The sequence below is a fragment of the Salminus brasiliensis genome, chromosome 1 (genome assembly GCF_030463535.1).
Source record: "Salminus brasiliensis chromosome 1, fSalBra1.hap2, whole genome shotgun sequence".
Classification (NCBI taxonomy): Eukaryota; Metazoa; Chordata; class Actinopteri; order Characiformes; family Bryconidae; genus Salminus; species Salminus brasiliensis.
The window spans coordinates 15,436,512-15,464,163 of NC_132878.1; the positions used below are offsets into that span (position 1 = coordinate 15,436,512).

Consider the following 27,652-nt stretch of genomic DNA (forward strand, 5'->3'; position numbering starts at 1 on the left):
ATATATATATATATATATATATATAGAATATATGGAATGAACACTGATATATATGGAATGAATACTGATATACATTGAATGAATACGGATATATATTGAATGAACACTGATATATATGGAATGAACACTGATATATATGGAATGAATGCTGATATATATTGAATGACGTTTTGTCATGGATATACATATATATATATATATATATATATATATCCCTTAAAGATATGCTAAAAGTTCAAAGGGGGCACATGGGGTAACCTAACTAACACACGACATGTTGGACTACAGCAACCTTCAATATTCTACCAGAGCATAGAAGGGAGCTGGACAAAAAAACATGATCACTTCTCATATTTCTCATATTTTATTACAATTGTTTCAAGATACTGTCAGTCAAACATGCAATATTTATAACTATCCAATCAAAACATTAAAATATCTCAATTATTGATGATGGTTCCACTAAAAGAAGATTAATGCTTTCATTACTAAATTACATTCACAAATTTCATGTATAATCCAACAGGCTAATGTTGATTCTTATCATGGCAGGTGTTAACCAATAAAATCTTGAGTAAACCCTTTTAATCTGGGTCCAGGCCCTTTTTGAGCAAGCCAAAGGCGACAGTGGCAAGGAAAAACTCCCTCAGAGCAGGAGAAAGAAACCTTGAGAGGAACCAAGACTCAAAAAGGGAAACCCATCCTCCTCTAGCTGACACCGGATTGAAAAAGTATAACCAGAAGGAAGCTGTTGGAATGATGAGCTGATTAAAGTACTGATTTTGAACCAGTTACTTTGGTGGATCTAATGTCTGGAGGCGTTTTCAGACTATTATAACGTGAAATTCTCCTTTATCGTTACTCTATTAGATATAACATTCAATAGAAATATGCACTGTCTAGAGAACAAAGGGTAGATTACCTTTGTCCCACCAGGCCTTATTCTGCCCTTGTTGATGTGAGGCATTTTACTTCTTGCCATGATGATGTGAAGTCTCCCAGGGTCTCCTTGCCTGTTACTCTTTCATGTTTTTTCTATTGCTTTAACAACAAATGTTCACTATCTTTGCCTTTGTCTCATCAGGCCTCAAGGGAATTTATTCTGCCCTTGTTGATGAGAGACCTGTTCCTAACATAATTCAGATGATCATGATGCAAAGTCTGCCAGGAGCTCCTTGACTGTTGCTCTTTCAGACGCTGTAACATTTAGTAGGCCCAAAGATGTGATTCTGCTCTTGTTGACAGGAGGCATTTTTGGTGATGTGAAGTCTGCCAGGGTTTCTTTACCTGTTGCTCTTCCAAATGTTGTAACGTCGAGAACAAATGTTCACTATCTAGAGAACAAAGGGTAGTCTGCCTTTGTCTCACCAGGCCTCAAGGGATTATTCTGCCCTTGTTGATGGGAGACCTGTTCGTAAGCTATGTCCTATGAGTATGTTGTAAACTCTGCCAATGTTTCCACAACTTGTCATCTTCCAGATGTTGTATCACTCAGAAGAATTATAATCTATCTAGAGAACAAAGGGTAGACTGCCTTTGTCTCGCCACGCCTCAAGGGATTATTCTGCCCTTGTTGATGGGAGACCTGTTCCTAACATAATTCAGATGATGTGAAGTCTGCCAGGATCAGAAGGCCTCTGGCGATTATTCTGACTTTGGTGATGTGAGGCCTGATACTTCCTAGTATTATTATGTGAAGTCTGCGGTGTCTTCTTACCTAAAGGTAGTGTAGGTTACTATAATAGCATGTGGTTTGGGATGCAGCCACAATAAATATTTTACAGACAAATAAAACCTGTACACTTTTTTCTTATCCCAAACCCAGTTAATATGCCAAGTCATCTGTATCATTGTTATTTTCTCTGCACAGTCAAAGCTAGAAAGAGCAGCCAGCCAGCGATAACAGGCAGCAATAAGATTGGCCGACCTCAAAATGTATATCAAGGGTCTGTTATCTGTCACAACCGTGAATGTGTTTCCATAGAAGTAGTGCAGAATTTATTCTACAATGGCACACTTCAGGGCAGGAAATTCCAGCTTATGGACTGAATGCTGCCTTTCACTGCTTTTTGCTAGTACAAGCGATAACTGGCATCATCCTATCATGTTCCTATAAGACAGCCCCTAAACCAGAAGTGCTGGCATCCGTGTGGAGGACATATGGTAATTTTGGATTAGCAACTGGTATTGTGGGATTGCCTCAAAAGCTCCCTGGCAAGAGGGTGTCCATCTGTTGGCAAACAGTTCTTTGGGGTCAAAGTAACCCCGAGGGTAAGGTTAGGAAAGGGCTTTTATGTCCTTCTTATGAGGTGGATAGCCCTTAGTAAGTTCACTGAGAGTTTGAAGTTGTGGCCAGGTCTGTGAAGCACTGACTTTCACAGGGTTGGTCTCCACCATTTGCTGGAAACAGTGTGCCCTAAATTTCATACTGAGCTTGCTAAGAGCCTACTCTCGTGTTCATCAAGCATGCTTGAAAAGAACACCAGTGCTTCTTTCATATTAAGGCTGCCCATTGGAAAGTACTAGGTGCATAATCATTTAGACTCTGAGTTCTCCTGTCCCTCCACTCTTTTGTTAGAGGGGAATCAAAGAAGTCAAATTTAAGTTTGGACTTTGTGGGTTCAGTGAGAATTGAGAAGCATTTGACAGGCTCAAGATTTTTGTTGAAGACAGGTAAATTATTATAGACCTCTTTTAGAGTATGAAGCTCTGCAACGGCACAAGTGGATGAAAGTGCTAAATCCTATTCATCTTAATTTCTAACCCACACAGATAATTTGTTGGGATGTTGTTCAGGAATAGTGACTAGGCAACACTTTACAAAGGTTCCACCAGTTAATCCAGATGTTGCTGGTTGCTGATGTTGTCACCAGTGGCCTTAGTTAGCTTTGATATAGCCCTCCAGAAGGACTCTCCCTTGAGCTAGTACCACCTGCTGTACTTTGCATTTGAGGGTCACATGGCCAGCTCTTTACTTGTGTAGTGTATTTATTGGCTATACAGATGTTCATAGGCCTGAAGGAATGGTATGGAGTTGAGGAATGATATGGTAAGCCACACGGGGTAGATGTGGAAAAGAAAGGGGGTCCTGTTTCCTGACCAAATGTGAAAACTATACATGAATCAACGAACATAAGATGCTGTTTAGATTTAGACATCCCTTTGGGTGTACATGACATAGATTTAAAAAGTGGTCCAGATGTGTCTGTGGACCACGTATGTAATGGTGGGGGCTGATGAGTGTTCCTTATGGATTAAATGCAAACATTCTGCATATGGGAACAATCCAACATATGACGTGTAGTAGGGTATAAAAACTCAAGGCATTCCTATGTAAAGGAGAGAGAGATCGAGGGGCACTCAGAATTGGCAGACTCTCTCCACACTGTACTTTTGATTGGAATAAAATATTTCATTGTTACAACTAAAGACGGTGGTTACAGACTATCCTTTTTAAATAAGAAGTCCATCTCCAGAGGAAGACGAACCGAGACGACACTTGCATTTATGGACACTTGCACTTCATCTTGACAAGTTCAGAATTTGGTTCATTACTGCAGGATGAGGCTTCTTTATGTATTTGGATTCACCTGAACAGTGGCCTTCTGTCAATAAAGGTTTTGGGTTGAAACTTTCCTTACTTGATTTAACAGGACTTTGACCTGTTTTTAAGGGATGCTGTTTTTAAGGGCATGTCATTTCGCCAGTTGTTTCTCCATCTTACGTTCAAACTGAGCCAAACTGCCCCAAGAACTGCATAACTTCATTACCTACCTCATCAAACTCACCAGTCAAAGCACCTACTAAAACACAACTAATGCTGTTTCATCCATGCTATTTTTAGACCTATTGCTACAAACCTCATTCCTTTAATCTCTTTCAGCATTAACAGCTCCTTGTCATCAGGCCATGTACTATCCATCATTCAAGGCTGCCAGAGTGGACCCCATCTTAAAGAAGCTATTTCTAGACAGCTTGGGCATCAGCGTCTGTCTCTGCCCAGGCTATAAGTTCAACCATTGCATATAAATAACTTTGGCTGCAGTAAACATTTTTAATAAACATGTTTTATTAGTTGGATTAATATCTTTACCATTTTGGACATCTGATTGCTCTGTTGACATTGACGGTATTGATATCAAGCCAACCCATGTTATTAAAAAGTTTGGTTTTCTCCTTGAATCATCCACCAAGCACTCAGCTCACACTACTCCTGCTCTCTGACAATTGCTCTGGTTTTCTGTTGACTGTAGTAAAATTATTTAAGGCACTACCTGGTCTGGCTCTTTTGTATCTCTGTGATCTTGTTCTTTTATATTTTCCTTCTCTTAGTCTTAGATCTTCTACCTCTGGACTCCTTCAAACTCTGTTTCTTCAATTAGACATTCTTCTTTGAGTGGCAGATTTTTCAGAGCTGCTGCCCCCTAGAACTCTCTCCCTCATACTCTCTGCAAAGGTTCAACCCTGCCTTCTTTCAAATCTCTGCTCTCTTTTATTTTTTCTACTCCCATAACTCTTCTTTTTTCTCTTCCTATGTAAAGTGTCATTGAGTTTATTAAAGGCGCTTTAAAAGTTGAATTTGTTATTATTATTTTTTTATTATTAAAAGCTGTGTCAAGCTATACTATAGCTGTTCCGGCAGCTCCTGGTGGCCCAAAACAATACAACCACAGTTTATGTTAAACAGAAGATTAGGCTGGTCACTAGATATACTGAATACCACACTGTAAATATTTCCCTGTAAAATTACAGTAAAATACTGGCAGCAGGGTTTTCAGCTGTTTACAATACTTTTTACAGTTTTTATATTGTAATATTTCTAAAGTTAGTTTCTTAACAATGTGATAAAATACATATTTCCAAATTCAAATCAGATTTTTATTTAGGCTAATTAGGCTAACTTTAATAAACACGAAACACGAAAACTGGTTTTAAAAAATTTCAAGTACTTAGTATTTATTTTAAAAAAAATATTTTATTAAAACTTAATGAGTACAACAAGTAGATACACCCAGTGAGTTCTCTGAACAATCTGGCCATTAATCCCCCAAATATTTAGGTACAAAAGTATGACTAAAAGGAAAACCTCTGGGAGAGGCCAGTAAAATTCAATTAAATTATTCATTTACAAACAAAAAAACTTTTAAACAACCCAAATTTGTACAAAATACAGTGTTGCGCACATAGTAAGTGCATAGTGTGAGTCTGTGAGAACTTGCTTGCATGAAATTTAAGTTGATGTACAACTATATAATAAAATCCTTAAAGATGTACTCAGAGTTCTATTCTGAATTAGGTTGAATTCAGAATAGAAATCTGAGTACATCTTTAAGGATTTTATTATATGGTTGTCCATCAACTGAAAAACACCCACAATTACTTGAATGAATTTCACATATTTTAATAATATTCTTTCAAGATACTGTCAGTCAAACATGCAATATTAATAACATTACTAACTAATTAAACATTAATGACAGTTCTACTTAAATTTAAGAGAAATGCTTTCATTACTAAATTACATTCAAATTTCATGTATAATCTAACAGGATAATGTTGATTCTCATCATGGCAGGTGTTAACCAATAAAATCTGATTCAACAAGATAATGGACATGAGTTAACCCTTTTAATCCGTGTCCAGGCCCTTATTGAGCAAGACAAAGGCAACAGTGGCAAGAAAAAACTCCCTCAGAGCAGGAGGAAGAAATCTTGAGAGGAAGCAAGACTCAAAAAGGGAAACCCATCCTCCTCTGGCTGACACCGGATTGAAAAGGTATAACTAGAAGTTTGCCAGTATCTCCTTGACTGTTGCTCTTCCAGGTGTTATACAATTTTTTAGGCCCAAAAAGATTATTTGCCTTTTTTGGTGGAAGGCCTTTTGTTCAATAATTATGATTTGAAGTCTGTCAGGGCTGTAACTGTTAGTGTTACTCCACTTTAGCTCTTCCAGATGTTGTAACCTTCAAAACAAATTTTCACTAACTAGAGAACAAAGGGTAGACTGCCTTTGTCTCACCAGGCCTCAAGGGAATTATTCTGCCCTTGTTGATGGGAGACCTGTTCCTAAACTATTTAAAATGATCATAATGTGAATTCTGTCAGGATCTCTTTGACTGTTGCTCTTCCAGGTGTTGTAACATTTAGTAGGCCCAAAGAGATTATTTTGACCTTTTTGATGGGAGGCCTTTTTTCAATAATAATGATGTGAAATCTGTCAGTGTCTCATTAGCTGCATCTCTTCCAGATGTTGTAACATTCAAAACAAGTATAGAGAAGAAAGGGTAGACTGCCTTTGTCTCCCCAGGCCTCAAGGGATTAGTCTGCCCTTGTTGATGGGAGACCTGTTCCTATTTCAAATGATCGTAATGTGAATTGTGCCAGTATCTCCTTGACTGTTGCTCTTCCAGGTGTTATAACATTTTTAGGCCCAAATAAATTATTTGCCCTTTTTGGTGGGAGGCCTTTTGTTCAATAATTATGATTTGAAGTCTGTCAGGGCTGCAACTGTTAGTGTTACTCCACTTTAGCTCTTCCAGATGTTGTAACCTTCAAAACAAATGTTCGCGATCTAGAGAACAAAGGGTAGACTGCCTTTGTCTCACCAGGCCTCAAGGTTATTCTGCCCTTGTTAATGAGAGACCTGTTCCTAACATAATTTAAATGATCATGATGTGAAGTCTGCCAGGATCTCCTTGACTGTTGCTCTTCCTGGTCTAACATTTAATAGGCCTCAAGGGAATTTATTTTGCCTTGTTGATGGGAGGCCTTTGTTTCAATAATTATGATGTAAAATCTGCCAGGGCTGTTACTGTTACTTCTCCTTAGCTGCTACTCTTCCAGATGTTGTAACCTTCAAAACAAATTTTCACTAACTAGAGAACAAAGGGTAGACTGCCTTTGTCTCACCAGGCCTCAAGGGATTAAGAGATGCAAGATTTAAGAGTTTTAGTGTAATTTGTACAGTAAGCAGGCAGTTACACTGTACAAAGAAATTCTTACTTTGCTAATCCACCACTAGCACATACGCTATTTACACTTACATTAAAAACTACACAACATAACATAAGATACACAACATACACATCTACATAAGTTAAAAACTTGTAGATATAAATAAACTGGAGATATAAATAAACCATAGCCATAGCCATACATGCCAAAGCCAGGTGGGCAGGGTGGTAAGCTTTGGATTGTGGGCAGTTCCTCATTGTCTCCATACTTTTCTCTTGCCGTCACTCTGATACAAGTTAATCTTGATCTGAGGTGTTCAGAACTTCTGCAGGCTTTTTAAAGTATTTATTTGCGAACTGTAATCTGGTCAATCTGTTTAGTGGTTTGCATCTGGTAGAGTAGCCTCTTTATTTCATGAAAAGTTCAGTAGCAATCTTCCTTGGCCTACCAGTCAATTTAGTGATTAATTAGATCGCCAGTGCATACTTTCTTCTTATTGATATTCCAAGGTTTGACTGATGTCTCGAATGGTTTCATTCTTGTTTTTTTTTAGCCTCAGAACAGCTTCTTTATTATACTTTCAATGGCACAGCTCTTGTTCTCATGTTGAACAATGGCAACTACAGACTCCAAAGGTGTTTGAAAGCTTAAAAGCAAGCTCAAACATCTTATGCCTGCACTAATAAATCAATGGAAGACAACTGAGTAAACATTTACATTTACATTTATAGCAGACGCTCTTATCCAGAGCAACTTACAAAAGTGCTTCGCTATTTACTCAAGAATAACCTCATCTGGAGACCATAATACTCTACTCTTCGCCCAAGTATTCTCAGAAGAGGTGGGTCTTCAGTCTGCGTTTGAAGACAGCGAGCGATTCTGCCGTTCAGACACCCAATGGAAGTTTGTCCCACCACAAACCTTTTAGATGGTGACCAGATGGTGCTGGGGGGCTGTCAATATAGGCTCTAGAGAGTCCTATTCTATTGGTAATACTTCTCTACAGGGACAAATCAAGTGTGTGTGTGCATTTGGTGTGTGAATAGGTACTACTTAAAGTTGCTGAACGCATTTATTTAGAAGGGGTGTCCACAAACATTTGGACATACATGGGGATTCTCAATACAAAGTATGCCAAGTTCGGACTGGGTGTACTTGGTAGTGCTTGTAGACTTGGCAAGTTTGACTCACTGGTACAAACTCCTAAGGACAGTTGGATGCTGTACAGTAATTTTGCAATGGGAACAGCAGCGTGGTAATGCGTCATGCAATCTGGGATATTTTGGCTGTGACAGTTCCGGGCAGTCGGACTGTACTTGGCTAGATCTGAACTTTTACAGGAACAGCACTTGGGCTGCAACTGATGATGTTGCACAAGTCCACAGGAACACGAGCACGGATAAGGACGCAGACTGAGAATCGACCACAGCCTATGTTGCGCTCCAGGGACGCACTTGTTGTGTCGAGCACTCCAGACGGGGGGAGGCGCTGTTGGAAAGACCCCAGACCAGCTCTCCGCTCTGTGAACGGAATTGGAAATTGTGGAACTGGCTGCGGTTTAGCTTGTTAGCTAACAGCGAGAGACTGTGTTTACACATGCCAGTGTTTCATTAAACCTGACCAGAAACGGCCATCACAATGAGTGGGATACCAGGCACCGCCGTCATTCAGATCACCAACCTGTCCTCGTCTGTTACAAGCGAGCAAATGAGAACTCTCTTCGGCTTCCTCGGAGATATCGAGGAGTTGCGGCTTTACCCCCCTGAGTGAGTGTGTGCACACTGACCCACAACCAACAACAAGAGGATCTGACGTTATAGACCTCCGTAAAACTCTTAGCAGGCAACCTACAGATTTATATGCAGCTCTGAGTAAACTGTGTCCGAGAAAGTGCACTGGTTAGGTTAGAGGTGGAGAGTCCAAGCCCTGAAACTTGAACTCCGCTCCAGAGTTTAGTTTATACTGCAGGGCCGGCTGTACTGCAGCAGAGCCATCTAGGCAGTTGGAACAAAACCCTGGGGCGGATTGTTACTTTCTGGACCTGGATTTGCCACCATTGAGATCTCCCTAGAAAGCTAGGAAAATAGCTGAAACCCTTGGCTGTTCTTTATCTGGTGTTTTTATTTACACAGCTACGGTTTATGTAATGCTATTCTGCTGAAAATCTACTGATGCAGATTTTAAGCACGGCTAAAATGTGACTGAATATACTAAGAATATGTAGTGAGTGTAAAGCTAAGATGATGATTTTTTTTTGTTGTTGCAATATTATGTTGAACTGTCAACCAAAGCTGACATTAGCTTGAGCCTGACCCATCCTAATGCAACCCTTTAGTGTGGACATCCATATTGCATGATGCACTATGTACTAATATTTGTGGGCACCCCTCCTAATGCTACTGCACGTTGCACTCAAAATACACACACACACACACACACACACACACACACACGCACACACAAACACAGCCTGTCTAGTCCTGGTCCCTGTAGAGAAGTATTGATAATAGGACCCTCTGGAGCAGATAAACATGCTGGACAAAAAAGATAGGGTGGAGATCATCCAATATCCTGACCTCTCTGACGCTCCAGAATCTAGTAGAAAGCCTATTCACCAGTGGAGTTAGCTGTTAATCAGGGGTAAATACCCCTGATTTAGGGGGAAAAAAAAAACAGTGAATAGGCAGATGTCCCAATATTTTTGTCCATCTAGTGTATTTCCCAGTATTTAGTCACTTTAGTCTCTCAGTTGGAAACATTGTCATTGACCGTTAACAGATTTACAAACAATATCTGCACCATTTTAACCCTTTAAAGGATTATCAAATTCCTACGTTTAACCTTCATACGTTTATTTTATGTTGCTGAATTCAGTCCAAGACTCTGCTGATCTGTTTTGCACTGCTGGAGGTCTGGTTTATCGCAGGGCGCTGACATTTGATTGACCTTAAAAAACCTGTAAAGACTGTTGAGAAAGTTAGCTTCCTATTTACACACAGTTTTCACAGATTTGCATCTGCAGTACTGGAGGAGGGAGTTTTGGGTCAGTTTAAGCCAGATTGTGTGTCATGATCTGTGGCATGGAGCTGACCCACATGACTATAGGCTGTTTGATAAGGAGCCCAACAAGTCAGAGACTGCGAAAGATTGACTGTGGAGGATATGACAGTATGATAACTTGACTGTTTACGTCACAAGAGGTTGATAGATAGATAGATAGACTGATACATTTAACTTTGTCATTACGGAGAACAAGTGCAAGGCGGATGTGGCTAGAAAGTGCAATACTTATACTTATATATGTCAAAACATTAACACCACCTGCCTAATATTGAGTAGTTCCCCCCTCGTGCTGCCACAACAGAACTGAGCATTCACACAAGTAAAGGCATGCTGTGGTATCTGGCACCAAGATGTTAGCAGCAGATCCCTTAAGTTGTAGAAGTTGTGAGCCGGTTCACCGGTTGGCCTGTCTTAGACTACCCTTCGGTAGGTACTGAGCACTGCATAACTGCAAAGCCTGATGTTTTGGAGATGTTCTGATCCAGTCATCTAGCCATCACAATTTGTCGTTTGTCTCAGTGTCTCAGATCCTTATCCTGCTTTTAACACATCACCTTTAAGAACTGACTGTGACTCGCTATGGATGAAGACAATCAGGGTTATGGGTTGTTGATGTAAGCTTTCACAGAGAATGCTGGCCAACTGCATTGGTATTTGTTTTATATATATATATATATATATATATATATATATATATATATATATATATATATATATATATAAACTTATAAAAACAGCTGCGTAAAGCAGAACATTATTTCTTAATGATCCATTTTATAAGTAAGAGAAATTCTGTTCCATTTGTTCAGAAACATTTCAGTATCGGGCTAAGTTAACTCATTAAAGTCACATGTATTATTGTTATTAATATTAATGTTTTATTGAGAGACATTGATGGTTTTTTAAAATTCCATACAGTAAAATCTGTACTGTAATTACAGTAATATAGTAATACAGACATTAGATATTTTTGTTTACAGTTGATTTTCACTTTATAACTAGATGTGAGATGTGAGGTAGCACCATTAACTGCTACCTCCATAAGTATTTTTATTATCATCATCATTTTTAATGTTTTATTGAGAATCATTGATAGTCAGAGCTATCACAGTTGAACTTTATCACTATATAAAGCACCTAGAGCTGCTACCTCCATAAGTATTATTATTATTATTACTATTTCGATTCCTGATGATGATGTTAATGATAATAATTATAATAATATTGTTTACATTATTCAGTTGATAACGGTAGTGCCTTTTTTAAATATACTCCTATCTTTGCTGTAATTACAGTAATATACTAATGCAGAAAGTACAGTTCATTTTTATTACAGTTGATCTTTTACTATATAAAGCACCTAAGGCTTGTTACCTCCACAAGTGAAGTTGTTATGATTATTATTATTATTATGTTTAATCTTAATGGTGGTAAAGAATGTCAGTTTTTCAAGAAATGTTCTTTTTCTGTTCTTTTTCAGCAATACGCCGCTTTCCTTCTCGTCTAAAGTTTGTTACATAAAATACAGAGAGCCGAGCAGTGTTGGTGTGGCCCAGCATTTAACCAACACTGTGTTTATTGACAGGGCTCTTATTGTTGTGCCCTGCGCCGAAGGTTAGTGATCTAAGTCTATCTTGTTTTTTTTTGTTTTTTTTTTGGCCTGACAGATGCTTATGAGGGGGCACGTAGCCCTCTCGAGAGGTTCTACTTTGACGGGCTGCCCTGACATAACCTATTTTGTGTCTGTGTTTCTTGTGTTTGTGCCGAGATACTCCAGTAATGCTGCGAGTTTGGCTGGTAGCGCTAGTGGCTGAAGTGGGAGGAAGATATTGTGGGTTTTTTTATTTTTATAAATAGACTTACATTGGTGGTGTGCAGCTAAGAGCATGCAACTATTTTTAAAAACGGAGTTTCTTAAAGTGGTCCTCTGTAGCTGAACTGGGCATGGTAAAGTTTGTCAGTCATGGTTTCTGCAAGAACAGCCTCCAGCCTAGCCTAGGCTTACCTTTGTTATTAGCACCTGTTGAACAATTGTAGGAGTTGAAGGGCTGTAAAACTAGCTGCAATAGCGCACATATCAGCAGGTCCGCATTGCAGTGCAAAGCCCAATGTTGTGGCAGTACTAGCTTGCTTGTTGAACAATAGTAGTCAGTACCGGTGCTACAGGGCTTGTGTCACGTCAATACTGCGGCCATGAACAGATCTGCCTTAGAAAAGAAGGTTCCTTCAGTGCTGCAGGAGAATATCTGCCTAACCATCCTTGTCCTTTCTCTTTTTTATGTTTGTCTCTCAGACCAAGAAACGAAATATGCAATCCTGTTTTGTTTTGTATGGTTTGTTTGTTTGTTTGTTTATTTATTTATTTATTTTTATGAAACCAGTGGTATCTTAAGTGAGCTGTTCTGTCCATGAAATAAACACTGCTTGTCCTCGTGACTTGGTGCTACTGGATGGCTTACTGCGTTGATTAATTTGGTTTCTGTATGTTTTTTCTGTGTTGATTATGTGTGCATATCAGATGACTAGAGTGGCCCAGGCGTTACAGTACTACACTAGCCTGACTCAAGGCTTTGTTTTCCAAGCCACTAAACCCGCTGGGGCCCACGCTGCCTTCAAAGGGGGATTGTGACCGGGATCGTAGATGCTGAACCTTCCAAGATGGACACCTTGTCTCTTTTTTTTTTTTTTTCTTTTTTTTTTTTTTTTCTTTTATTTGTTTTTCTTTAATTTTTTTATCTGACATTGTCCCTTGTTTGCCTCTCAGAAGAGCTTGTTGCATATTCATTGTGTTGTTTTTTTTTTATGTTTTTTTTTTTTTTTGTTCTTTTTTTTTTTTTTTGTTCTTTTCTTTCTGTCCCCCCCTCCCCCCATTCCCCCTCTTCCTCCCCTTCCTCCTTATCCAGTTGCACTCTTTCGCGTATCTCTCTATGCTGTCCAGGTTGGCGTCCAGTATTGGAGGGGATTTGAAAACACGGTATACAGGCAGCAGTGACTGGCGATTTACTCTCACTCTCTCTTTTATTGTCTCTATGATTTCTCACTCTCTTCCTTTCTATAATTTCTCTGTCTCTCTATCTGTTTCCTCTGTTCTCTCTGTTCCCTCTGTCCCTCACTCTCTCGCTCTCTTGCTCGCTCTCTCTCTCTCTCTCGCTCTCGCTCTCTCTCTTTCTCTCTCTCTCACATGATTCTGCACTCATATGGTCTTGGTTTCACTTTGACTTTAGGATCCTGTGCTATACCCAGAAACACACCTTCAGTTTACTGTTAGAGTGGAGAAGTGTATTATATATAGATATATATACATATTTAGTGATTTCAGTTTCATGACCAGGGCTGGGGAAGTTCACACGATGGTTGGACGTCCAAGTTCAGTTAAGCGAACAGGTTTTTTTTCTCCCCCCCCTCTCCCCAGTACTTCTTTTGTTCTAGCCTGGGACTACTTAATGCTAATCCATCTACACTTTCCAGTTTTCCACCCACCTTCTCAAATATCACCAATTCATTTAGGAATATTAGAGTCCCTCAAAGCATAAACGCATGCTGTAAATATGAGTTTTACTAAGACCTGCAGAGTAATGTGTTAAAAGCAAGGAAGCTTCTGTTTTTCATTTTGGCCAATTTTTGGGGGAGGGGATTTTTAAAAGACATTTAAAATGTTCTTCTCTTCTGTATCTGATGTTCTGTGTGCTATTAGTGATGCAGCCAACATGAACGGTTGTCTTGTGTTGCACACCCTTTCCAACACTGCGACACGATCGCCCCAGGGAGAAAAGCGCCCATGCTTGATATCGTATGGTTCATGACCATTATGTTTCCAGTACAGGTGACCCATACCACAAAGTGTTACCTCATTCTCTACATTGTATCTTTAAAAAAAAAAAATAAATTAAAAGAAGAAAGGGCAGATTTTCTTTGGTTTTGTGTTGTGAAAAAGAAAGTCTTTTGCAGTCTTGTGCTGCTAGTATGAAGAATTTAACATGAACAAGGTTAAAAGCTATGGTAGTTAATTGGACTATTGACAGGACTCATATATGATCGGTGTTAGAGCTCTAGGATGTGTGATGGATCTTTTTTTTTTTTTTTTTTCCTCTCTCTTGTGTGCATTTAGAAGGGAGAAAGTAATGTAGCTCTCCATGGCTTCCTCTAATGCCAGTTTCCTCTTGCCCATAGGAAAGATCCCTGAGGAGGCAAAGGCTCTGTCCCTGCTGGCACCTGCCGCCCCAGTCGCCAGCTTGATGCCCGGCGGAGGATTGCTGCCCATCCCAAGTCCTGCCCCACTCCAGAATGTGAGTCTTCAGCAAAAAGTCAGCTAAATCAAAATTAAATGAAGCCATGATTAGTGCGGGAAAGCAGTAACATCGCACTGCAGTGGTTCAGTGGTTAAAGCACCAGACAGGGTTGTGCTCAGCAAAGCTGCCACTGGCCCTGATCCCTCTCTGCTCCCCGGGCGCTGCAGCAATGGCTGCCCACTGCTCTGGGCATGTGTGTGCTCGTTGTCGCTGTGGGTTTTTTTTTTTTTGGGGGGGCTTACTAGTGTGTACAGTGTATATGGGTGTCTTGTCTTGTCTTGCATGTTAGTGCTCATTGTTATGAACGGAATGCCACATGTGAGTGTATTCACAAGTTTGTGAGCTGTTAATGTGGCATATTTGTAGAATGGGTAGTTTTTCCTCCCATAGACAACTTTCTGCTCTTCATCTTGGTTTATCCTTTTCAACACTAAATGCAGTCTCCACAGACAAAACACTTTTTCACACCTGAAGAGTGCATGATTGATACTCTATATACTCAAGTAAACATCTATAGGCTACTACAGTCCTCTGTAAAATCAAAATAGATCAGCACAAGTGTAAGCTTTTTTTAATGACACTGTATGCCCTTTTCAGCTTGGTCTGCCACTACCTGGTCGGGGGCCGCTGTCAGCTGGACTGGAGTCTTCGGTGGCAGCACTAAGCGCAGTCCCCTCCCAGCCTCCCATCATGGGCAATGTGGACCCCTCCAAAATCGACGAGATTCGAAGGACTGTATATGTTGGCAACTTGAATTCCCAGGTATTCAACTGAAACCTTCTCTTTTTTCAGCCTGTTTGTGTTGTTCTGTTGTTGTTCTCATAAAAAGATGCCCTTTTAGTTATATACTGTATGTCTATAATATTTGTGGACACTCCCTTCCAATGAATGCATTTAGCATTCTTTAAGTCACCTTTGCTGACACAGATGTACAAATGCACACACACAGGTTGTCTAGTCTTTGTAGATGACATATTTTCAATAGAATAGGACTCTCTAGAGCAGATAAACAAATAAATTCCACCTTTGTCCCAGAAGAAACAATAAATGAGCAGGTGTCCCAATACATTTGTCCATATAGCGCATATTTAGCAACTGTCTTTAGCAAATGTCTGTTCGTAACATAAATGCATTGGACTATGTTGTATGTTATTCCATGTTATTCTCATAACATGCTTTCTCATTTTTCTGGCCCTAGACCACCACAGCTGAGCAGCTGCTGGAGTTCTTCAAGCAGGTTGGTGAGGTGAAATTTGTACGAATGGCAGGAGATGAGACGCAGCCCACCCGCTTTGCATTTGTGGAGTTTGCCAACCAAGAATCTGTATCTAGAGCACTCGCCTTCAATGGGGTCATGTTTGGAGATAGACCCTTAAAGTGAGTTGCTGCTTCTCTGAAATTTAACACATTCACGCAGTGCTGAAAATCATAGATATTTCTGAAGTTAGGGAATTGGGTATACAGTTGTACAGATGTAAAATTGTACATTTAAGCAGATTTGTTGTTTTTTAAGCCTTTTTTATTCTAAAAACCATACAATTCTGATTTATTTGTATAGTGCTTTTTACAACTGTTGTCACAAAGCAGCTTTACACAATCAGTAATTAGTAAAAGACAGAAAAATAAGACATGAAAAATCTAAGACCCCCAGTGAGCAAGCCAACGGCGACATGTATGTCCTACTTCAATTCCTGTGTAATGTGTCCTTTAGGATCAACCATTCCAACAATGCCATTGTGAAGCCTCCAGAGCTGACCCCTCAGGCTGCAGCTAAAGAGCTGGAAGATGTGATGAAGAGAGTGAGAGAGGCTCAGTCCACCATCGCAGCGGCCATTGAGCCAGGTCTAGTTATGCCCAAACTGTTCATTCATGCTAGATTTGACACTTTTAATATGAATGCAGATGAACTGTCCCTCGAGTTATTGACTTATTGATCTTTTATGTTTGTTATTCTATAATTGCACATGGGTGTGTGTTTACTTTTGTGCAAAACAGAGCACAAGAAACACTCACCCAGCAGATCCAAGCGCTCCAGAAGGTCCCTTTCCAGATCTCGTTCCCGTTCCCACTCACGTTCTTGTTCCTACTCACGACGGAAACGCTCCCGATCCAGACACAGGTAGGCCAAACCATGCTCGTTTCCCTTTCCTAAGGCTCTACTAGATTTAGGAAATAGATTTATTTGTGGTAGAGATTTCAGTGATTACACTTAACCTGAACCACCTGCAGTAATATTGGTCCTGTTTAAATTTACCTCACAAAATCTACTTCTAGACAGTTTTTTTTAAATCACTGACGAAAGCCTCAGGTCCGAGGCAAATCGGCGTTGGCATGGCTCTGGCTTGGTCGCTATTTGTAAACTGCCGAAAGACGTGATCACAGTGTGATCACTGAAGCCTCGCAAGCCCCCGACAAATATCTAGTAGGTTTATTATCTGGACCTGTCTGCGATCCTAAATCCAATAGTGTGGAAAGTGTTGTGACTGGATGTTAGTGCAGCGACAAGCCACTGGGCAAGACACGGAGTGAGGAAGAAGCCGAGGGTGGAGTTATACAGTGTCAAGAATCGTCTTGTGTTGCTTGTTTCTCACGGCCATTTGTTTTGGAAGGAAAAAAAGATGTGTCCTGCACATGGTATTATATCAGGTCTTGTGTGTGTTTTCATGACATTGCATGTTTTTGGAGAGCTGACGGACCCTCGTCGAGGGTTTCCTTTAGTCAAAGATCTTGTAATTTGTGACCGTGTGTCACTGATCAGTCGTATAGTATACCACTAAACCACTGAAGAGAACAACGATCTGACCATTATACAAGCTGTCTAGTGCCTAGTGTGCTGTCTAGAAATTGCATTTTCACAAATGGTTCGTTGCTAAATGACAGTTCTACCTTAAACGCTCACATATGATGAACCTGAAGGCCTTTTTTTCTGTATAGCAGTTCAACATCCATCAGCTTAAATTCTTTTTCAAATATTCCTCACTTAAAAGTATTATTTGAGGAACCTGTTGGCAAGACTCTGTCTGCTGAGTAGGGCCGTCTGTATCTACCCTGTCTCATAAGGCCATAGTCAGTGAAAAGTGGCTCATCATTTTACCTAAAGCAAAGACATCATGTGGTGGTAAGCAGCTGAACTGGGTTTATTCATCTCAAATTCTTTGATTGAACCATTAGGAGTTGAATGAATCCAGTTCAGTTGCTTGTTACCACTGAATATTGTTGTGAGACTAATCCTTGCTCATTCACTGATAATGTGAATTGTAATCAGCGTTTGTCATCTTGTTTAATGGAGATATTGTGGTCCTAGTTCTACTACGAGTCAAGACAAGAGTTGACAATACGAGTGTTATTGTACAGTGTATTGTATCATTCAATACAAGCCTCTAAGTTCAGCATGAGTATAGAGCAAGTACAGTCTACTGTCACGTGCCAAACGCACTAATGGTGCTTAATACTGCATAGGACAGTGGTGACTTAGCAGTTAGGGGGTTGGGTTATTGATGACAGAGAGTTATGGATTTGATACCCGGGCTCGGCAAGCTCAGCAAGGCTCTCTTGAAGCTCCCGGGAGTTGCAGCGATGATTGCCCATCGCTCCGGTCATGTCTCACGTGTGTGTGTGTGTGTGTGTGTGTGTGTGTGTGTGTGTGTGTGTGTGTGTGTGTGTGTGTGTGTGTGTGTGTCAAATCGTGAATATGGTTAGGCCTTGTCTACACTAAAATATAATATCATAGTAATGAAGTTTTTATATACATTTACACACACACACACACACACACACAAGTACAATAATATGGAGATGAAAGCCAATAATGAGGGCACACTATTTGCCTTCACCTCAAAATTAATAGCAGGGAGGAAAAGCCCATTCCTCATAGCTAATGTATCTTAATTGAGTTGAATCTTTAAAGAAACTGCAATTAAAAAAAAGCTTATTATTAGCATTTACTCATCAGTCCCCTAAGCTCTGCTCATCAGGCTAATTCTCAAAGCTTCTCTTAGCTCGGTCGGAAAGCAGCAAAGCTTGCACTGTGTCTGTTTATTCCATTGATTCCAAACTCTACTGAAACATCATGTGTCTAAATTGATTTTAAGGGGCAAGCCGTCTCAGAGGTCCCGGCAAAAGACGAGCGACTCCCGTGGCTCACACAAGAGGCACTCGCAATCCAGAGACAGGAGACCCAGCCGTTCACACTCGCGCTCCAGGTTAGACCAAGCAACCCCATGCGCTGGCCGAGACTATCACTTAGTACATCACCTACCCACAACACACACACCACAGACATAAACTAGGTCCTGTGCTCTGGAGATGTTTCCGGTACGTTCAGTGCTTGTGACGCTCATGGTGACTCTACACACACACATCTTGACTTGATTAAGATTTGATTTGATTCTCTGTTATGTATAAAGATTTGCCAGTTGGATTTTTAAGTGGTCATGGTTTTCCTTACCATTTGGGGCCTAAGTCACAGTGTGTCTGCAACCAGTGAATTCTTGTATATGCTCATGTAAGTGCTACCGTAGAGTGAAAATGTCATAGTCTTGTAAAGGAAAGCACAGAGTTCTAAGATCATGGACCAACCACAGACCCCATTTTTGTGTACAATCTGCTGTTACCTATATCCTTAATATACTACTATTTCATTGCATTCCAAGAGTGTCTGTACTTAAAAACATGCTGTTTAAACTGATGGTTGGGGCATAATCTAAAATTTTAAGCTCTTTTTTTTCCCCACAGGGACAGACGGAAAGATAGGGAGGGGAAGACAAGGAAGGGAGATGATGGTGACGGCCGAAGAAGAGACAAAAAGGGGAGAACACCTCCCAAAGGTTATGGCCGGTCCCTCAGATCGCGCAGCACTAGCAGGTCAGCAGAGCAATTAAAAGAATGCTTTACCCAATAATTCTACGACGGTCATAAATAATATTAATAATAATAATAATTATTATTATTGTTATTGTTATTTTTATTATACAGCCTTAAAAGAAACTGGACAAACAATTATAAATATAAGAACCATTTTTAATACTTGAATGCAAGCCCTTGGTCTGCTGGGCCCCTTGGACATCACAAAATGCTGTGTTTTCTCCTTTGAGATGCTTTGACAGGCCTTTACTGCAGCTGCCTTCAAGTTTCACAGTCTTTGTGCCTTCAGTTTTACAATCAGAGAGCGAAAAGATGCTCAGTTTGATTGAGGTTAGGTGACTGACTTGGCCATTTAAACAATTTGGATTGCTTTTGAGGTATGTTTTGTACTGTTTAGGAGCATTTGATGGAATCTGATTGACTGAATATGATGGTGTAGCTCTTTACAGTAAAGGATTTGTCCTACTACTTCTATCATCAGTCATATTACTTACAAACACCAGTGACCCAGTTCCATTGGCTGCCATAACAGTGCTTCCGTCATGTGTGAGAGATGATGAGATATGCTTCAGATCAAGAAACCTTTGTTTCCGTCTCCATTTTCACGTTAATCACTTTTTCACATTTTTTTATGTAGGTGTTTTCTGTCTAACTAGGCCTTTCTGTTCTTAAGTGTTGTCCATGGTACATCTGTGCATTTACCGTCCAAATACTCTCTCATATTTAGTACAGTGTTTTTTATTCAAAATGTGCTGCATTTCATCCAGTTAAACCAGACTGAATACACTGTTTGTAATGAAACATGCGGTTGGTCAGTGTTCTTTGAGCACTGGTCATGTCCTCAGTATGCTTAGGAAAGCATATTGTGTATCACTAAGAAAATTGATCACTATATGACAAAATATTGTCATATTGCCCAGCTCTAGTCCAAATACTTAATATAGTAATACTTAACATAGTAATATAGTACTACCAGACTGTGTGTATATTTATACACATACCTCGGGTTTGACTATATGTTGTCACCCACCACATAAACTAACAACTACAATAGTTTATGAGTAGCTGTTTTAGTTTTTAGCTTGTGCGGTCGGTGACCTCATGTAATCAAATCTGGCATCACTGAGCACAGAAACAGCCCAATTAGAAACAGCCACAGCTTTTTCAGTGACATTGGTTTATGTAAAAACCACCACTTTGGAGAGTAGCTTATAAAAGCTTAAGGAAAATCTGTCATCTGTAGTTTTCCACTTTCAGTCACATGAGGTAAGTGGGATGTGCATCAAGCAATAAGAATCAATAATGTGATTTATTGGCAAAGATTTTTTTTTTTTTTTTTAGAATAAATGCTTTTAATGATGTTCATTAGTTGTTACAGTTCTAGTATAATGTATACAAATGCTTGTTAGTTTTCATTGTTGGCATTAGCAGTGCTAGTAGTTTTGGGTGAATGTGCCTGAATCCTGCTCTGTAGATGCTGTACAGGTTTGCTTTGTGTGTTGTAATTTTGCAATTTTTGTTGTGCCAGTAAGACTAGGTGCAGCATTAGTCACTAGGGAGGTCAGTGTGGTTCCACAGTCATGAAGTCAAGTGAGGTTAACTGATAGGTCTGTGGAGTGAGCCTGAAGGGAAGTGAGTGTGCGACACCAGACTTCCCTGTTGAGCCTTCCGGGAGTGTCTGGGGCTTAATTCAGGGAAACCCTCATGAAGGGAGGTGCATATGTAATGATTCCTGTGAAGAGCTTGCAATGTAGTGGGGATTAGAGTATGGGGAAGGGAATGGGCTGGGCCCATGTGTGTAATTACGTGTAAGATTTCATGATCTTTTTCTGTATTATTTTACAGTTCAGACACATCATCTCCTGTGTTGTTTCACAGTAATAACAGGCAAATGTATATTTTGCAGAGGGCACAAAAAGAGAAGCAGATCTCGCTCTAGGTCCCTAAGGAAGAAAGCAAAGTCTCCTTCACCAAAGAGGTACATCCAGCTTGGATTTGGCAACACGTTACTTGCATGAGTTGCACAACTTGTCCCAACATTTATAGATATTCCATCTTATTAATGATTTGAACTTGAATTGATGCGAGAATTGGCCTATTTTGCTCCTGGGCTCACCCTACATTTGGGGAGCGTGATTTATTTTTTCACCTTTACGGTAAGCACATCCCCTTGAGCACAGCTCCCCTGATGTACAGCTTTACGCATGCATTTGTTAACAACTTGAATGATTCTGAAGTGAAAGAGGCATGTAGACTGACACGGTAAAGTAACATACCAGGATTTTACTCAAGTGCTGTTGGAGGATGCACTAATTGCTCACACTGTGATTGTGCCAAGTCCTGGACAAACTTTTTTTCCCTTTCAATGGAGATTCTCTATTTAGTATGTTCTCTAGGACTAGGCTTAATCCCTGTTCGGGAAACCAGCCTACAGTGTTCCTTCCCTGATGATTATGCAACTTTCTAATTGTGCTAGCGTAACTCAGCAAGTGGAGAAATGTCATAGTTGTATTATTTAATCATGGTACAATCATCTTTTTTTCTATCATATGAAGTTATAACTTATAAATAAACTTATAAACTATAACATTTAAAGTAAGGTAATGTGTGTTTGGTAGGTTATTTCTTTGTTGTAACAATGCTTCTTGCCAATAAATCGAGTGATGAAGTGTTCAGTGGGGGTTGAGGTAAGGACTGCTGGCCGGCCTTTCCATCCTCTCCACTCCAAAATTCTGGAGGTGGTCTCTGATAAACCCCGCTCTGTAGGGGCGAGCGTTGTCATCTTGGAGAATAGAGTTCAGTCCCAGACTGTGAAGATATGGGATTGCCACTGGTTGCAGAATGTCATCTCGTTATCTCTCCGTATTGAGATTGAGTCTCCAATGATGACAAGCCTCATTTTTCCAGTGAGAGAGATGCCATCCCACACCATCATACTGCCTCCTCCAAAAGATGCAGCAATCAGCATAATGTCTTCTCCAAACTTTGACCCTACGATCCAACTGCCGTAGGCAGAATCTGGCAGAATAAGCTGTTTGGCATTGGCAGAGAAGATTTGGCAAATGTTTCATGGACGCAACCAACATCAGCTCTGCTGCTCGTCCCATGCATGTTCCTTATTAATGTGGCACCATTTAAAAAGGCAATGAACAGGCTTTCCAACGAATAATCTACCAAACACACATTTCCATATTTTTTTGTGCTAAGTTTAGCTTCATTTAGCCTTTTTATGTCGTTGTTTTTGTCCAGAGGAAAGAAGGAAAAGAAGAGAGAGCGTGTGCGGGACAGTAGCAGGGAGCAGAGGGGGAGATCAGCGTCCAGGAGGAGGAGCAGCAGAGACTCGGACAGGCAAGACAGCAAAGCCAGGACTATTAAGGTACATTCTCTTACACACTTTCTGTGCCACAAGGAGGATGGGAGAGCAGCTCACATGACAGTCACTCTGTACCCATAATACTGTTAACACTGTATTATATTTAATTGATACTTTATCATTATAACTAATGTTAAACAATTCATTGAGATGAAACAGCTTGGCTTAGCTTCGGAGGCAGAAAATCATGAGAAGTAGAGTGCTTCTGAAAACAGCCTAGTAATGTATTTTGTGAGTGACATTCTACCCACAAACTTGGATGATTTCACTTGTCTTACTAAGATCTGACCTGATTGGTTAGCTGATAAAAACACTTTCCGTTACCTTGATGTTTTTTTCTACAGCTTTCGAAAATGACCCATATTGTCCTCGTTTACCATTAATGAGTATATAAGCGCTGTAGGTTGGTAAGATTGGCAAGATTGGCAACTTTTATCAATTCAGAATCTCTGACTGTTGTTCCAGTTTTAAGGAGCTAAGAAACATGATCACGGCCAGTTCTCTTACCTCTTACACATACCTCCAAAGTGCCTGTTTACGACGATTGCAGTAGAGGTATAATGACCCAATTTTGAAAGAGTATCAGAATTTGGAAACAAACTCTCTACATTTCTTTACATATCCAGCGAGTCGCTGATTTTCATAAAGCATTTTGGGGTACGTTCACACGGTAGGTAAAGTGGCCCAAAACCTAAATTCAAATTCATTTATGTAGCGTTTTTCTCAACAAAACGATGCTTCATGTATAGTTTCGATTTCACCTTTGCCAGCATTACAGGAGCTGTCAAAGAGTTGTAATGACTGACTGCTGGGTTTATCATAAATGGTTTATATAAACTTCACTTTTAAACTTTTTATTTACATGTAACACTGCAGCAGCGCCCTCCTGTGGCTGTGTTTAACCATTTCTTTAGAGGTTGCGATATGTGCCTTCTAATTTAGTTTAAACAGAGACCTCACCCCAAATATTTATTTGGTCCGTGACCTCACTATCCTGACACGGAAAACCTCCCTCACTGCTGTCGTCCAGTTTCACTTCTTCTTCTTCGTGAATGTCAAGTTGGATTAACGTAAAAGTAAAAAGCATGAATTACAAAATCGGAGTTGTATTGCAGTGTATCTCATATGTATTGGATTTCAATACCACATTTTTACCTGCTACATGAATAGCCACAGATATGCCCAACATGTCCAGTTGTTGCGCAGAGACCATGTATCTCCAAAATAGCAAATTTTAAAACTTTTAAAATCTTTCAATGGAAGTCAATGTAGAAAGATTTTATTCCAAGTCATTTTAGACCTTTCTATTGGTCCATTTATTATCATCATATTCTGACCCAGTGTAAGAAAAACAGCAAAAATGACCATAGCTTGATGTCCATTCCAATTAGTAGATTCTGCTTTTTCTGCAACATCAGTTGCTAACAGATGCATAAAATCATACAGCCATGCAGTCTTCATAGACAAACACTGAAAGCAGCATGGTTTATACCAAAGAGCTTATATGGCACGTTGGAGTGACCTTCAACATGGCACCGTCATTAACGCTGCCTGTCCAAAAAAATTGACTGAATAAATATCAGTCCAGCTGTGCAGGGAGCCCAGCAGTGAAGCAGTAGGCTACACGAACTGGGACTTGAGGTGACAAAAAAATTCTGTTGTAATTTTGGAACTTGAGTTCCAAACTGCTTCTGCAGTCACCCACAAACAAGCCACGCTGAAACATGAGGTCACCATGCATATGAATATTCGTCTGGTCTGAATGTCAGGAAAACAGTACCTGTCCGAACACTGTGCCTTTTCTAAAGCGTAGGTGGTGGATAGATTAATGGCTGCATTAATGCAGTTTCACATAGCCCACTAATTCCAGTTAAAATCTTAATGCTACAGCATACAGTGATCTCCCAGAGAATTGTGTGCTTCCAACATTGAGTCAGCTTTCAGCAACAGTTTGAGAAAAGCCCTTTATTGTTTCTGCATTAGCCTGGAGTGTAGGGTTTGTTTTTAACTAGTCATAGCATTACACATTCCCAGAAGCACAGTGAAACGTTCGTGATATAGACGAGACGCAGTGTGCTTTTATTTTTTTGTACAGCGACGGCTTCCTTCGTGGTGTCCTTCTGTGAACGCCATATTCTTGTTCAGTGTTTTTCTAATAGTAGATACATGACCAGGCCCACAAAGACAGTGTTGGGGTTTAGGAATTGGCCAGTTTTCCTGTCCTTTTGGTGCTGCTGAATTTTCTTTTGAATGAGGAGAGCGCCAAAGAAAATACAGTTGTAAAGGCACCTTTTATTTTATTTGTTTTATTGATTTTAATATTTATCTTTATTTATATATATATTTATAATTAGTTATAATATATTTATATTTATCTAATGCTTATTTCAGTCTCTGTATAAGCTGTATATAAGCTTGGCTACATTGCAAATGAGGGCTACCCTTAAAGCATGAGAGTGCTAAATCCTGTAAAGTGTGTGTGTGTGTGTGTGTGTGTGTGTGTGTGTGTGTGTGTGTGTGTAATTAACTTTACTGCATCTGTGTGTTGTAGGCTGTGAGACAGTATGAGGAGAGGGATTATGAGAGCGAAGCTGAGGGTTCTGATTCGGCCGCCAGCGATGATCTGTCACCTCAAGCCCATCACAACGGCAGCTACAGCAGCGTACACAGAGAGGAGGAGGAATTCTACACCACTGAGTGACCAGGCTAAAACCCATTTCCAACTGACCCGGGAACAGACACTGTGGCAGGGTTTCCATTGCCTATATGGCGTTCGGAGCAGCTGCTCTCAGACTGCCTACAGAAGTGTAACATAACCTTGATTTTTAATTGCCTTGCTCCTCCACAACCCGACCGTGTTTCTTCCAGCTTCCATACCAGAATGGCCAGAAACAGCCGCCTTCTTGTCATACAGTAACTCTTTTGGAATATGGACCTGATGTGTGACGCTTGGTGTGAGAGCTTTATTGAGAAGATGATGCTTGTATGTAGTTCATGGTTTCAGTTTAGTTTTTTTTTTTTTTTTTTGGTTGTTATTTTCTCCTTTTACACTAATGCACAATTCCTTATATATATATATATATTTCTATGTATGCTTTACATTGTGTATATATGTAGAAACACATTTTTAATAGTTGAGTTTTGTTACTCCTGCCCATCATACTAAAATACAGAGCCATAATTACTGTTTGAGATGCGTGGAGTGGACATTTTTCTATATTTTCTGTGTACTAAGGTTAACTAAGGATATGCCCTCAAGACAGAGTTTCACTTATACAGCAATTCAGAACTTCAGGAGAACTGTGTATGTGTGGGGGAAAATAACACATAGCATGTAAAACAAATAAATTAAAAAAGTGCCTGGAAAAGGATAGATTGTTTGTAAGCAGAATATTAAGTATTATAATGGAAGATATACTGTATATCTACATACTGTATAACTTTGAGAAACAGCTGGTAAACAAGTGCTCAGTTTTTAGTTGTATTTTAAACTTTTTTCCTAAAACCAGTCAATAGGAATAGCATGTACATGTACTTTATTCCGAGTACAAAAGGTCTTCAATATCTGTCCATACCACCAAATCTGAAGTTTTGTGAGGTTGAATTTTTTTTGTAGTGTGGTATGTGTGCGTGTGTGTATGTGTGTGTTTATATATTGTTGCTGTTCAGTGAAAAACATGTATCCCTAAAATGGTGAAGGCAGATATGTTCTGAACTTTGAATGGAAGTCGGTGTAAAATAAGAGTTTATTACAGGTAATTTAGAGCATTTCTATCTGTCCATTCATCCAGAATTATTTACACAGTATACGTAGCTGCTACCGGGTTCAAACCACAGAGAAAACTAATAACGGAGCGAAATGGAGATGCATGTTTTTCAGTGGACAGCAGCGATATGCAAGTCTTCATGTGTTTGCTCATGAAGACTTACTGTAAAACGGTGAACAGTTTGGGTTACAGATTTATGTTGGTGAGCTTTAAGAAGCTTCTGAATGTTATTTATTCTTTTATAATGACTGTTTTTGTTTAGGCAGATTTTGTGATTTGGTTATACATAATGCTTATAGAACTGTGAGAACTAACATGGAAAAACTCCAGAATACAAAATAGCTATTCCTGAACTGTATTGTTTGGTGAAGTGTGTTTCTGTGGATATATTTAACCTATTTTTGGAAACAAAACGTATAACTAAATAAATTAGATTTCCCTACCAAATAAACATTAAAGAGGGTCTACCTCAAACGTCTAATGGCTTTGAATGTGTTTTTGTATTTATTGATCTCAGGATATTACTCAGGATAACTCTAAGCTATGGGAGTTCTCACACTCACACTTTTGGTCAAATCAGACTCTTGTGTGTTTTCACTCTTTGTACGATTCGCTTGGACAGGTGTGATTAGTGAGTGGACCAAAACAACCGCTCTGAGACCCTTGAGAAGAAGTGTGACGTGAGTGAAATTCTATAGTAAGCAAACCAAACTTGCCATCTGCAAATTTACAGCACGATTTCTACTGCCTTCTACTGACATTCAGAACAAATAAAACATCAACTCCAGTATTTTGTGCACCATTAGTGGAAAAAAAAAATCAATATCATAAACCACACATTGACCTTAACAAACATAAAAACTGTATGTTTTTTATTTTTTTATAGTTTAAGTTTAAACTATGAGGAAACCCTTGTTGAGGAATCTGGGACTTGATATTTGGGTTTTTTGCTTTGTGGACTGCTCACCCAATTCAGACCACTGGTTTTTAAATTGGGTTAAAATTTGAAGATTGATTTGTTTAGTTTTTTTTTTTCCAGTCATGTTTTTAGAGTTCCTCTTCCTTGCCTGAGCCCACAGTGGTCCACACTTCACAAGAAAAACTTGACTTACTTGAGATTAAAGCTCTTTGGTTTTACTCTGGTTACGGAATAAAAAAGGGATTTTACATGTGTGTAACCTCATATTTATACCTCACGGAGACAGGAAATGCTCACATACAGCCATTGTGTTTCCATTTTAAATTCCCCTAAGATGTAAGATGTAAGATGCAAATTATTTAGATTTTGTCTTAAAATATAATATAGTGCCAATAATAATAACACTTTTTTTAAAGAATACAGAC

General features: G+C 39.6%; 1 protein-coding gene across 3 annotated transcripts; it reads left to right on the forward strand.

The window, feature by feature from the left end:
• The first annotated feature begins 8,474 nt into the window (after positions 1 to 8,474).
• Positions 8,475 to 26,793, forward strand: srek1 (splicing regulatory glutamine/lysine-rich protein 1). 3 transcript variants are annotated; one of them, XM_072673048.1, is made up of 12 exons: positions 8,475 to 8,719; positions 11,497 to 11,630; positions 14,187 to 14,302; positions 14,903 to 15,067; positions 15,504 to 15,682; positions 16,017 to 16,147; positions 16,301 to 16,424; positions 18,397 to 18,507; positions 19,040 to 19,168; positions 21,075 to 21,146; positions 22,418 to 22,544; positions 25,093 to 26,793. In XM_072673048.1, exons 1-12 carry the CDS (start codon positions 8,592 to 8,594, stop codon positions 25,240 to 25,242), a joined length of 1,566 nt encoding a protein of 521 aa, XP_072529149.1. In that variant the 5' UTR covers positions 8,475 to 8,591; the 3' UTR covers positions 25,243 to 26,793. The 3 variants fall into 3 exon arrangements, with proteins under 3 accessions (XP_072529149.1, XP_072529166.1, XP_072529157.1); XM_072673065.1 differs by lacking the exon at positions 8,475 to 8,719 and adding an exon at positions 12,535 to 13,839 and having other exon boundaries at positions 11,539 to 11,630; XM_072673056.1 differs by lacking the exon at positions 8,475 to 8,719 and having other exon boundaries at positions 11,539 to 11,630; positions 12,535 to 14,302.
• Positions 26,794 to 27,652: the final 859 nt, after the last annotated feature.